This window comes from Poecilia latipinna, unplaced genomic scaffold (assembly GCF_001443285.1).
Source record: "Poecilia latipinna isolate Pla-1442-1.1 unplaced genomic scaffold, P_latipinna-1.0 Scaffold302, whole genome shotgun sequence".
NCBI classification, from domain to species: Eukaryota; Metazoa; Chordata; class Actinopteri; order Cyprinodontiformes; family Poeciliidae; genus Poecilia; species Poecilia latipinna.
In genome coordinates, this window is record NW_015112918.1 from 169,316 (window position 1) to 181,852 (window position 12,537).

The 12,537-nt window shown below is 38.0% G+C and overlaps 2 protein-coding genes across 3 annotated transcripts; both read right to left on the reverse strand.

Moving 5' to 3' along the window:
* Window positions 1-124: 124 nt before the first annotated feature.
* Window positions 125-9,196, reverse strand: ndc1 (NDC1 transmembrane nucleoporin). 2 transcript variants are annotated; one of them, XM_015034527.1, is made up of 18 exons: window positions 9,048-9,196; window positions 7,877-7,997; window positions 7,679-7,780; window positions 7,205-7,379; window positions 6,991-7,117; window positions 6,388-6,496; window positions 6,186-6,237; window positions 5,950-6,082; window positions 5,497-5,589; window positions 5,336-5,417; window positions 5,058-5,219; window positions 4,717-4,977; window positions 4,463-4,575; window positions 3,450-3,500; window positions 2,122-2,185; window positions 1,932-2,032; window positions 948-1,108; window positions 125-853 (listed from the first exon to the last, which is right to left on the reverse strand). In XM_015034527.1, exons 1-18 carry the CDS (start codon window positions 9,084-9,086, stop codon window positions 790-792), a joined length of 2,010 nt encoding a protein of 669 aa, XP_014890013.1. In that variant the 5' UTR covers window positions 9,087-9,196; the 3' UTR covers window positions 125-789. The 2 variants fall into 2 exon arrangements, with proteins under 2 accessions (XP_014890013.1, XP_014890014.1); XM_015034528.1 differs by lacking the exon at window positions 3,450-3,500 and having other exon boundaries at window positions 9,048-9,195.
* A 157-nt stretch (window positions 9,197-9,353) lies between these two features.
* On the reverse strand, window positions 9,354-12,122 carry LOC106948695 (uncharacterized). The gene has a single exon (XM_015034533.1). The coding sequence runs from the start codon at window positions 11,507-11,509 to the stop codon at window positions 10,796-10,798; it is 714 nt and encodes a 237-aa protein (XP_014890019.1). The 5' UTR covers window positions 11,510-12,122; the 3' UTR covers window positions 9,354-10,795.
* Between the last annotated feature and the right edge of the window lie 415 nt (window positions 12,123-12,537).

Sequence of the window (12,537 nt, forward strand, 5' to 3'; positions counted from 1 at the left end):
AGAGAAAAGATTTTAGCAATGTTAAAGTTCTTGACTGAAAGATTCTAGGTTTCACCCTAGAATCTTAGATCCCAGGGGAATAAGGTCTGTAGGTTTTCATTATAAGAATTCAAAATATCATAAATCTTAGTTTTTCATTTTTTTATTCAAGTCTGAGTGGAAAATCAAACTCATAATAGGAGTGGCAAACATTTACTCAAAGAGCGGCATCAAATATGTGACTCATCCGACAGGACATCCTCATCAAGCAAAAATCCTGATACACACACACACACACACACATTAAACATGTTTAAACCCAGAGATCTGATCTGTTAACTGAGAAGATGTAAAAAAAAAAAAAAACTGGAAGGAAACTCCAAAATCAGAACTAAACAGGTTTTAAACAACTAGACATTTAACTTCAAAACTGGTTCTGTTAATCGTGGCAGTTTCACTTGCACCAAGAAGAAACTGGATTACTGAAAGATGAACACAGAAAGAACTTTGGCAAAGACAGGCTGTTGCATATCAAAACCAATCTTTTTTTTTTTTTTTCTTCACCAGCAATCCTTTTGTTGAAGGACCCGAGTGTACAAAGGTTTTTGTAGTCCATCGTTTACAGTTTGAAGCTTGTTTGCTTCTCCTGCATGTAGAAGTCGGGATCAGACGTCTAAAACATTCTGTAACTTTGCTGAGAAAATACTCCAGGAGGCACCATCAGGCTTTCACTCATTTCTTTTAAGTCTGTGTTCAAACAAGCAAAAATCTGCACAACATCAAACATGAGCAGCAGAAACCAGAGCAGTCTTATTCTTTGAACTCCAGAAACTGCTGCAGTCTTTTTCGGTGCTCTGCAGACATCTGGACAGCGCTGAAATTCAGAAAAAAAATGATTTAATCATAGTATGCAGAAGGGTAAATCCATCCATTACTGTATTTTAAAAAAAAAATCAAGCACAGCTTACTTTAAATGACTTCCGAAGGTGGTGGTTATCCTGTAAATGGCAGTCTTGAGCGTGGCTCTGAGAGCAAAGCGCAGTGTTTTGTAGGTAAAGTCCTCCATGCTGTTGGCGGACCTGACCGGCTTACTGGAAGCATGAGGCAGCTTAAAGTGTCGATCTACAGCCTAGAAGTGGAAAAAGGCAACAACAAACGTTAGTCTGTCAAACATGTGAAGCTGCAATCTGGCTGCTATGGAAGAAGCTGTTAACTTTTCATTGAAATAGTGATATAGTCAAGAAAGTTAGCTTAAAATATATACTCAAGGTAATATGAATAGCCACATTAATGCAAAGGCACAACCAGCATTGCATGAATTGGAACAGAAAAAATACTGGATCACACTGAGACAATCACATAGCTGGACTTTAACTACAGGAAGAGACACACGGTCTCCTGTAAAACTAAAACTGAGCGTTCATATGGCTGACTTTCAGTTTTGTACGAAAGTCGTCGTTTCTCCACACCAGATGGCTTCTGACGTGCGGCGCGGGAAGCATTTGGGAAGGAATTAGTGGCGCCACCGCCAACATTTTACAAATAATGCAAATTAGGGCTCATCACATGTAGGTCATTCATGTGAACCACATGTTATAATTAAAAACATTTGCTGTCAGATTAGAGATTTTGATCATAGAGAGTTTATAAACTTGCTCTACGATACTAAAGTTCATGAATATTTACATTTATGTTACAAAAAATCATGTACCGAGTTACTTCTTGCTAATCTTAAACATTTTAATTATTGAAAGCTGTTATCTCATGTGGGATCGATTTTTACATGAAAAATTAGAAATGAATCAACATAATTAATCTGAGTCCAACACCATCATTAAGCTGAATACACACTTTCAATGAACCAAATATAAGGGATGCAACTAAGAAAACCATAACTGCACCATTCAGTGAATTTACCTTGTAAAGAGCCACATTAAACCATGTCAACTTACCTCTTGTAAGTGGAGCATGGAGCTGAGAATGCTGGGTAATGTAGTCTGAACAACCCCAAACTGGTCCTCTGTGAAGGAGGCCTGAACCAGGTATGACAGCGCTGCAGGGCAGATGCAGGAGACAACGATGAACAAGCTGGACTAACGAGTTCCATCTGATCCAGACGGAAACACAGACATGTCGTCCTACCTTCTAACGCCCAGATGTGAGCCTGGCTGTCGGCGAAGAGGGCCTGACTAGAGGCTTCTGGAAGCTGCAGGACAAAAAGTCAGTCAGTGAGAGTTGTCTGTGAGATGCAACACCGACTAATGAGAAACCATACGGCTTCACAGATCAGCTGTGATGGCAATTCAAGTTTTCGATTATGATTCTGAAGATTCTCTGAAGACTACAGGTGCATCCCAATAAATTAGATCATCACTAAAACGCGAATTGTTTTAAGTCTTACATTGTGCCGTGTCGTTTCTGTCATTACACGGCTGAGTTTCAAACACCTGCATGGATGAAGCATGGGCAGGTAGCACAGTTTTAAAACATTATGGTTTGGAAACTGTAAAGTTTTTCAATAACTGAGTAAAGTCTTTAAACCCAAGTATTCATCAGTACTTACCAGTAAAAAAAAAAAAAAAAAAACTCTCTCAAATGACATTTTCCAAGAAATAACATTGTAGCTAACTTCTACATCATCCTTTCAACACTGTAGTCCACAACGTAGCATTACAAAGCAGAAAAACCCCAATCATTTCTGTTTAATGCATTATAATTTTCAGAGAAAAAATTAACTGTAGTTTTTAAAATAAACACTCCCAAATACAAAATACTACTCTTTTAAAAGGTAAATGTTAAATAAAATATGCTTTTTGATGAAATTCTAATTTATGAAGATGTACCTGTATGGAAATATATTCGATTCTTCCAAGCATAATTTTGGGTTCTTTGGTTCAAAATATGACCAACTGCATATTTTAAATCATTCAAATATTTTATGAACATTGTACTTTAGCAGCGCAAAAGTCTCTAGAGAATCTAAGTGCATAAGCCGTCTTGGTCGGGTTTCTTTTAAATGATCGCAGCTGTAAATTCAAGAGTTGTTAGTTGGACACGTCTATGGGCCACATTACATGTTGCAGTAATTAGAGGAAGAAGCATAAATCTCAGGAGACAAAGTACCACCAATTGTGCGACGCTGACAGATATCTGGCGCTACAAAAGTCCCGGCGTGATTAGAAAAGCAAAGTTTTGTCAATAATTGATAAGCACAAATAACACAGGCTTCATCATCAAGCAAGAGTTTCAAAGCACGCGTTACATGACTCCTTAATCCAAGCTTTCAAGGTAATTAGCCAGGCTCAGTGTAACAGCTAGATGGAAAAGAGCTACATTAGTAATGCCGGCAAGATTAGGCCCAGAACCAGAAGGTAGATTAGTGATTTGTTAGACAAATGAAGATCTGTGATGTCAGATAAGAGCATGCAGCCGCCCCTCGGTGTTCATGCACATGCTTCACACGTCCTTACCTTGTTAAACAAATACATTATCAGCACCCGCTTTGCCATGAAATTTTTAACCTGGGAGAAACAATTAAGTGCAGAAATGTTTTGATTTCAAACAGAAAAAGAGCTTAAATCAAGTGATCACACTCAACTAAGACCTTTTTTTTTAAGGTGAAGGCATATTTCCAGTGAAAATAAAAAAACAAACGTGATTTTCAAACCCCGTTAGTGATAAGGTGGTGTTTGTATATTTGGTTTCAACACTTTTACTAATTCAGAAAGCCTTGAATTAAAAAAGAAAAAAAAAAAAAAAACAAATTCAGAAAAAGCTCATGAAATTATTTTATAGTTATGATCTCTGTAGAGAATTTGAGTGAAGAAAGCCTTAAATTTGAAGTGCAGAGCTGGACAGACTCATACAATGCCTTGTTCAAGTATTCACAACCTTTGATTGTTTAAAACTTCAACGTGTTTCAAATGGGATCTTATGTAAAAGGCACTATAAAAAAGGTTATAATAAAAATAGTGATTTATCCCAATAATCACCCTGCTAGAAATACAACACAGAACATTTCTCACTTTAATGAAAGAGCAAAAAGACTCAGTTCAATGCAACAATGTGATTTCAGTGAAGTTTAATCCAAATCTAAGTTGTTCTTTTATATTCTCTAAAAGATATTTCAAGAATATTTTAAACAAAAACAACATATTTAAAATGAAGTTAATTTTCAGCAAACATTTTTTTTTTATTTAGGAATATTAATTGTTAATCAGGTTATTGAAGTTAATAATTATGTATTGTCTGATTAAGTGTTGCTTATGTTCATTTTTGGTGGTTTTAACTGGTTATAGTTGATGTGACATTGGAAGCACTTTTCTCCTTTAATTCATGTAATACTTGGTGTTGGTCTAACACATAAAAATAAAATATGATAAAATAAATGAAATGTGTGGTTTTAAACAACAAAATATCAAATTATGAGGTGAATATTTTTGAAAGGCACTGTAACAAACTTATAACTGTGACATTTCAGTACCTGTTCTTTTCTGTTTTGAAGGAACTGGGCCAGGAAACTTGGTTTGGTGGGTTCCTGTTTGGGGCTGGGAACCGAGGCTGGAGAGCGTGGTGGGCTGCTGCTGACCTGTGACTCTGAAAGAACAATATTCTCATTACTTACCACCATACAGTTCAAAATAGGCAAACATCAGAAGTAAATAAGTAATGGCCTTGCTGCTAAACATTAAGAGATTTAAAAGGTAGAGTGTGGCCTTTGTTTAACCCTCCTCTAACCTGCGGAGGTGGACCAGAGTTTGGGCGCCCGCCTCATGATGTGCGGGCTCTGCACTGAGCCGTGCCAAGGCGAGCACTGATCCACCGGACCGGTGAGCCGCCGCAAGGTGGGGGAGGAAAAGGGGCTGTCCAGGTCGGGCGTGAACGGTGCCGTCAGAGGGCTGTGTGGACCTCCGGCAAAAGAGCGGGCGAAAACCGAAGTGGGAGTCTTGGTTAGGAAAGTTGGTCTTGGACTCATCAGGTCTTCTGTACCAGAGGAAACTTTAAGGTAAAGAAAAAAATGATCAAACTTTAGTGATCTGAAAGGCTTCACCTTTATCAAACGATTGTAAGCAACTTACATGATGTGTCAGATGACGTCTTCCTTTCACTGCCACTGGACAGAGATTTGGCCCTCCCGTTGGTTGCTACGGTTTCATGATAAGCCACAAGTCTCTGCGTCAGATCGGCCAGCAGAGCCAGACACTCTCTACTGACAGCGTTCCAGTTATGAGGATGCCCGCCTAGAAAAGACGGAAAAAAAACTACTGCTGAAAGCCAAACTGGATATCAATATGTACTTGAATAAAAGAACGAAATATCACAAAGAATTATGCTGCATGTGGAAAACGTGGCAGACCTGGCTGGCTGAGACTGAAGACTTCACTGCGCCTGGATGGAGAATGTTTGGACAGCAGAGCCAAGTCCTGCAGGGCTAGGAACTGACATTTAGAAGAAGAGAGTCAGAAAACAAACAACAAAAATATGACTGCGCAACAAGCTGCGAGTCGATATTTATACCTTCAAGATCATTGGTTGTTGGTCAGTGAGAACTCTGGGAAGACACTGGCGGGAATCTTCAGTAAAAGTTGGTTGCACAGGAAAACTGTACACCTGCAAAAGATACACAAATATATACACATTATCCACAATGTTTTCACATGTCTGCCAGTGGCTTGCAAAATATTGATACCACTTGAATTATTCAACATTGACATTTTACAACACAAACTTTCCTCTGATTTACTGAGTTTTATTTATTTATTTTTACAAATAACTGAAATGTATGGCGTGCATTTGTATTTTGCAGGAAGGCAGCGAGCCAAGACAACTGGGTCAAAGCTGAGTCTACTAAAAAGTAAAACTGTATCACATAGTGCCATGTAATAATTCAGAACAAACCATTGCAAATAAATATAAAGTCACTTCTACTGGGTCTGACTTGGAAAAAAGCATTTCAATCAGTTCACATACCTCTGTGACAAAGATCCTAAAGAGCAGCAATGTGGTGTACCAGGTGAAGAGGAGGAAGGTGGCGCTGATCCAGAGGTGGTAGAGGAGGGACAGGTCCACAAATCCAGTTATGCTGTCCAGACGATGGACAGAGCTGGAGGAGGAAGAGGAGATTCAAACACAACGATGCCTATCCAACTCCTCACAATGCTCTGAAGGCCCAAAACATTTACGGAACTTATGTATAAAACACAAACCTGTCCAAATGAAGATTCAGAGTTTTGCAGATCCATGTTTTTGGGATATAACCTGAATAAAACATTTTATATCAAAATGTGCAGGGGAAAAAAAAAAAAAAACTGATAACAATTGCGATGAGGTGCAATGAATAACAGTACAAAGCTAAACTCTATGGTTAAGATGACTTTTTAAAAATTCTTTAGGAAACAAGTCACTCACCCAGAAAGAAATAAGCAACAGTGAAGTTCCTGATAGAGTAAAATGCTTGAATGGCGCTGCACTTCAGCACTAAGGGCAGGGACCCTTTGAAGTGGAGATATTTGTATTGCTGAGGAAACAGTAACCGGTGGACTGTTAGTATAGAAGTAGAAATCAGTTTAGCTCGGGATTAATGCTGGCTATTTGAGTTAAGGCCATCAGTCAGGTAAGATGTTTACGCCCAGCATAATCTTAAATCTTTCCTATTTCCTTCCTGTGAATGCATATAAAGCATTTAGCAACAAACAAGTTAAACAAGTTTTGTAAACAAGAACTTTGTGCATAAATCTAAATTAAATATGGAGCTTCTCTTTTGCTAAAAAGAGTTCTGCCTCTTCTGCCAAGAAGAAAAATGTCTTCACCTCCAGTAATCTGTTGGAGTTGGAAACAATCCACGACATAAAAAAAAGAAAAAAATAACTCAGTTGTTTATTACTCCATCATTCTTTGCTTTTAGCAAAAAGCTTCAAATAAATTATTAAAGGCAATAAATAAGATCAGTCACGTTAATGATGAGTGTATGAAAACTGAACAGCATGGTTAAGCAGCCCTCTTGTCTCCTACCTGAACAGCAGTGAAGGAGACATAATTTATGTTATGGATAACTCCCAGGAGGCTGTGAGAGAAGCCGACAAATGCTCCCGCCAGCAAAAAGACCAGGTGGTACTCATTGAGCCCCATCTGAGGAACTCTGCAGAGGATGAGAAGACACCAAAGCAATTAAAGTTGGAGAAAAGTACTGAAAACTAAAACGGAATTTGGCCTGGCATCGACTTACCCATCGCTACTTTTACACGGGCACCCGAGTGTCTCATATCTGCTACCAACAGTGACTGCACAACACCAACCTACAATCACTCCCATCAGGCAGTGGGCAAAGGAGTTGATAACCTGGCGAGGGTGAAGCAGCTGACCCAGCAAAGCGATTTTAGAGCAGGCAATAGTCGGGATAACTAAAGATACAGAGAAATACATGATATGTGAACAACTGGACAGAATCCGCTGGCAAAAAACTGAAAATAATGAACTGATAATTATTTTAACATCCCAGTAATGATCCAGAAACAGAAAAAATGATAGAAATGGTAAAAAAAAAATGTTTTTACTGTGTATTTTTGCTCAAAGCAGGCAGTAAGCAAAGATAAAAATGCCATTTAAAATGCAAAGAAGTTCTTTATTTTCTCTTAAAACCAAGTTTCAAGAAGCATCTGTCCCAAATACCCAAAAAATCTTACTGCTCTCTGCCACTCACCTGTATAGTACTCTAAATTCAAGAACCCAACCATGGTGACCACTCCACCAAGCAGGATGAAGGAGAAAATCAAACAGGAACTCATCAGCAGAGACAGGCATTCTGGTATCAAAAGAAAAGTTGTTGTTATTGTTTAAAGCACACTTTCAACTGGGTCAGATAAACAGGTCAAAGAGCACAACCAACATGGCGACTGACCTGAAATAGTCTGAATGGGGTGCAGAAAACTGAACTTGCTGACAAATACAAAAACTGCTGTGGTGGGCGGCAACAACAGGACAGACCAGGCAATGCTGGCAGCAGCTCTCCACCAAATAACCTGAACAGAGAAGGCAGCAGTATTACACCAACAAAAGAAAAACATTTACGCTACAAAACCCAACTGATCATTTCCTCAAGCATTTGTAAGTAAAGTAAATACTAGCTTGCCATATTTATTCTCTAAATAACATCCCTGCTGCTAGGTTTGTTTCACTTCTTGTAAATATTCTATTGTTTTTTATGTACAAAGATGCACATACATTTTGTCTATTTTTATGCCATTTTCAAGAACTCCACAGTTTTTTTTCTTATGCTGTAAATTTACCCTCACTTTATATTATGTTACTCTTAGTTCTGTTCCTAATATTTTTATTTTTGAGTAAATCTGAATGTTTCGACTTGTCACCTTGCTTCTGGTCAACCCGAATTTCCACACTGAGAATCAATGATTTCTATTTTTTAATTATTATTATTATTATTATTATAAATCAACCTACCACCCATTACTGAATGAGAAAATCTGCAATGCAAAAGCGCATTTTGTGACAAATTTACCCAACTTTTCAATTTGTTTTCAAATGCTCTGTTTACTTCAAAGGTGTTGTTTAAAGTCTACATTTAGAGGAAACCCGTTGATTGTATATTGTACAGATAAGCATAATCAAAAACTTACAACCTACACAGCACGCCGGTTTTTCTTCTACCTTCTGAAAACTATCTGGAAAAGCTCCAACTCGCCAAATTAGATAGTTTTATTTAGTGACTGACATTTTTTCGATATTTTTTACCAAACCGAGAAAGGCACTATTAAACATACAAGTCTTTGCTAATGCAAATATTCGTACAATATGTCATTGCTAATATTATATTCACAAACTTTTTGTTTCCCAACTCTTGGATCTTTTAAATTCATAACGTATTTCTCCTGCTTTTTATTTATTTATCTGCTTTACATAAATTAAGCTAACTCAAAATGAAATTAAAAACAGTAAGTTATAAAACTGAACTCCAGGAAGCTAGCATAAACAAATGGGGTAGAGGTTAGCCTCTTAGCTTAGCGATCCAGTTTTGTAGTTCTATAAGTGAACTGTTATTAAAAAGAACTCACCTTGCGGATAAACCAGCAGCTTGTTTCTGAAGGAAACATGATGCTTGTTTGAAAATTACTCCACTCTGCGAAAAAGTTGTCTTCAGCTCTCGGGCTGTCAAATTATTTTAGCCTACGGTATCCACATCGTCTACATCGCGCCACATGCATTCAAGACACATCTGAAGGACCCCGATTAAAAGTTGCCCGTTCTACTGCCTGTTAAATGTTTTATTTTAAATATATTTTTTCTACATAAATGCAGTACAGAGTTGGTAACACGTAATGAGACACATACATAATTGTTAAAATGGTTTTAGTTTTAGTCCACAGAAAACGCAGTAAAATAACACTAATAAAACTCAACTCAAGGCATCAAGACAAATCAACACGAAAATAATGGCTCAATGGGAATTCCTACAACTTTCTGGGATCAGAATCGTTTGGAAAGCTCCGCAAAAAAATGTCTCTAATCGTCCTCGGCGCAATTTCAAGCTTCGGCAATACCAGCTTGATAAAGTACAACAGTATATAATTCAATTGAAATTGTCATTTATTTCAGTAATTCTTTTCAAAAAGTGAAATTGATTTTTAATATAGATTCAATACGCTGTTTATTTATGGTAATTTTTATGATCATGGTTTACAGCTCATAAAATATCCTGAAAATTAGGACAACAAATAAGACCAATAAAAATATTTTAATACAGAAATGCTTTTTACTGTCATGAGATTACCTGCACAAACATGGTAAAAATGACACACTCCACAAGAAGGGAAGGCCACCGAAAACCATTAATAAAGATGTTGGTTCTTCACAGAGTATGTTAGAAATTAAGTGGAAGAAAAAAATATGGTAGAGAAAGGTGTGCAAGCAATAGGGATAGCACACATTGGTTTAAAGACCATTTGGGAAAATTCATAGAGAGACAGCTGAATTCATAATGTGTGGTGCAGCTTGAGTTATTGCCTGAAAAAGGCATCCAAATGGGCTACAACTATATCAGTCCTTGTGTTAAGATGTTAGTGAAACAGAGACATTGTCAGAATCACCTTACCTGGACTAATGAAAAAAACAGGCTGAACAGTTCCTCAGCTGCTCCAGTTATCACATCACACATTTCAATAGCTGCAAGCCCAGACATCAGTTAGCTAAAATAAACAGCCACATGGTCTGAATAACATGTTACTGAAATAAATACACTTTTAGATGATTTTCTATGTCAATGAAATGTGCATGTATTAAATTAGAATATGTTCAACATCATACATGTTTTTAATGCCATCAATATTCAAAATTAATCAATTTAAAGCTTATACATTCTTGCAGCCTAATAAATTGGCATCTATATATATATATATATATATATATATATATATATATATACACACATCTCAGATGGCCTCTGCCAGTGGACACAGTCCCAATGTGTCCACTGGCTTCTCAACAGGTATTATATCTACCATTACGGAATTTCATTGTACGGTGTACTAAAAATATTATATTATTTACACAAAAAGTCAATATATTTATTTTATAAAAAGACAGAAAAGACAACACAGCAACAACTTATATAAAAAAGCCTAAGTCATTGTTCACAATACAAATTTGTTCTTTGAACCAGTTCAGTTTCAACTGACATGTCATATTATAGGATTTGCCTCTTGGTTACAGATATGTATCAAGCATAGTAATTCAGAAATTCTTTGAATCATTCACTTTAGTCTCACTGTTACCATCCTTGCATGAACCGCCAGAACTGAAGTCCTTAGGTTTCATTGTGCACAGAACTCTTTCTGCTATAATGAAAGACATTACCAAAGGAAGATAAATTGTCCTTGTCTCCATCCTGTCTAATCTGTTTGGTCTCAAAAGCATTAGGTGGGAGCTTCTGGTATGAGCTTATGGACATGTCAGTTTGAACTTCTTTGTGGGTGAAGGATTTCTGAACAATTGCAGGAAGAGCGAGCTGCTCCCTCTGGGTCTTCTTGTCGTCCCATAGCTTCAGCAGACGCCGCTGATTATTTGTCATATCCTTGAGATTTTGCTGTAATGACTGCACTTGGTCCTCTAAGAGCATCTTGGAGGTGGTCACATTGGACAGCTCTGCCGTCAGGTCATCAATGGTCACTCTAAGCTTCCCGGTCTTGTCTATTAAGGAGTTGCACTCACGCTCCTTTTCTTCAAAATCATTGACTATGTCTTTGGTGGTCTTCCCCGCAAAGTTGGGGCTTCTCTCCAGTCCGATATCAGTCCGAAGAGCCTTCACTTGCTTTCTAAGCTCTTTGTTGTCCACAGTCAAGATCTTCAGTTTTTGTTTCAGGCCCTCAGTTGAACGCAACCTCGTCTCATTCTGCCTGAGTTTTTCCCTGAGAGCACTTTCCCGTTGTAAAGCATCATCTCTTTCCTTCCGGCAGTTCTCCAAAAGTTTCAGCATCTCAAATTTTGAGGCTTTTTCAGCTCGACCACTTGCAGAAGCCATCCTGCGGAGAGGTTTCCAAATCAAGAACGGAGGAAAAATTCTTACTACATATCTTTAGGGAAAAACGGAATCCTTTAGTGGGGTGTTAATGAATCCGCAAGCATGTCTGCGACTCAGGTAGGTGACATTCGTCTAAGAGGGTTATCAGTTAGACAAGTAGGCTCCAGTGTAACTCAAAGCTGAGGCTAGAATGACCATTAATTATGGCGCCACCATCCCTTTGACACCGTGTCAAGTGACCCAATTTTTTTCCTATTTTGTTAATTAATCTAAAAACGTCGGCCCTTGTTAATCAGTGCAAACAATGGGCCAAGTCTTAATGACAATCTCTTCCCTGTAACAGAACTATGCTGTGTGCCTGAATGTGGTCCATTGCAGGGCTCAAGATTTTCCACCGCAGGTCATTCAAACTGTCACACTAGATTTTATCGGTTTAGCCCTCCATGCAACAGCTAAGATGGATGAGTCCGATGCTGGATGGCGACTAAAGCCCAGCGTTCGCTTTTAAAGTCAGACACGTTCTTGTAAATGTTGAATCTATACCTATTGGTTACAATTTCACCTTTAAATATTTAAAATGTCCAACTGTGGAAGTGGACAGGCAACTTCCAACACTGGCAGAAGGGTCACGTTGCTACCCGATGACAGCTGGGGTGACTTTAGGTTCTCAAGTCTAAAATCCTTAAAGTGCACCAAAAGGGCAAAGAGTTCAAGTAATTGCAAATGTTGACATTTTAATGCGACTCTTCAGTTCTTCTTCAATGCCTTGAAAAATAACTGAACCTTTATACATTTTGTCACATTACACATAACCCTCAATAGATTTTAAGTATCCATACAAAGTAGAGCATCTTCTGAAGTAGAAAGGTAAAATGAGATGACATTGGCTTTACATGACACTTTACATGAGATCAAGTCATTCCCATTCACACACCACACACTGATGATGGTAAGCAACTGTATTGTAGCCACTGCCTCCCTGGGGAAGTCTGATAGAAGCGAGGCTGCTATATCGTGCCATCGGCCCT

Excerpts from the sequence above, each read along its gene's own strand:
- ndc1 (XM_015034527.1), bottom strand. The coding sequence starts at position 9,086 with ATGTTTCCTTCAGAAACAAGCTGCTGGTTTATCCGCAAG. Across the intron at positions 5,220-5,335 it reads CTTCAGTCTCAGCCAGCCAG|GCGGGCATCCTCATAACTGG; the intron begins GTCTGCCACGTT and ends CGTCTTTTCTAG. Across the intron at positions 1,109-1,931 it reads CCATGCTCCACTTACAAGAG|GCTGTAGATCGACACTTTAA; the intron begins GTAAGTTGACAT and ends TTCCACTTCTAG.
- LOC106948695 (XM_015034533.1), bottom strand. The coding sequence starts at position 11,509 with ATGGCTTCTGCAAGTGGTCGAGCTGAAAAAGCCTCAAAATTTGAGATG.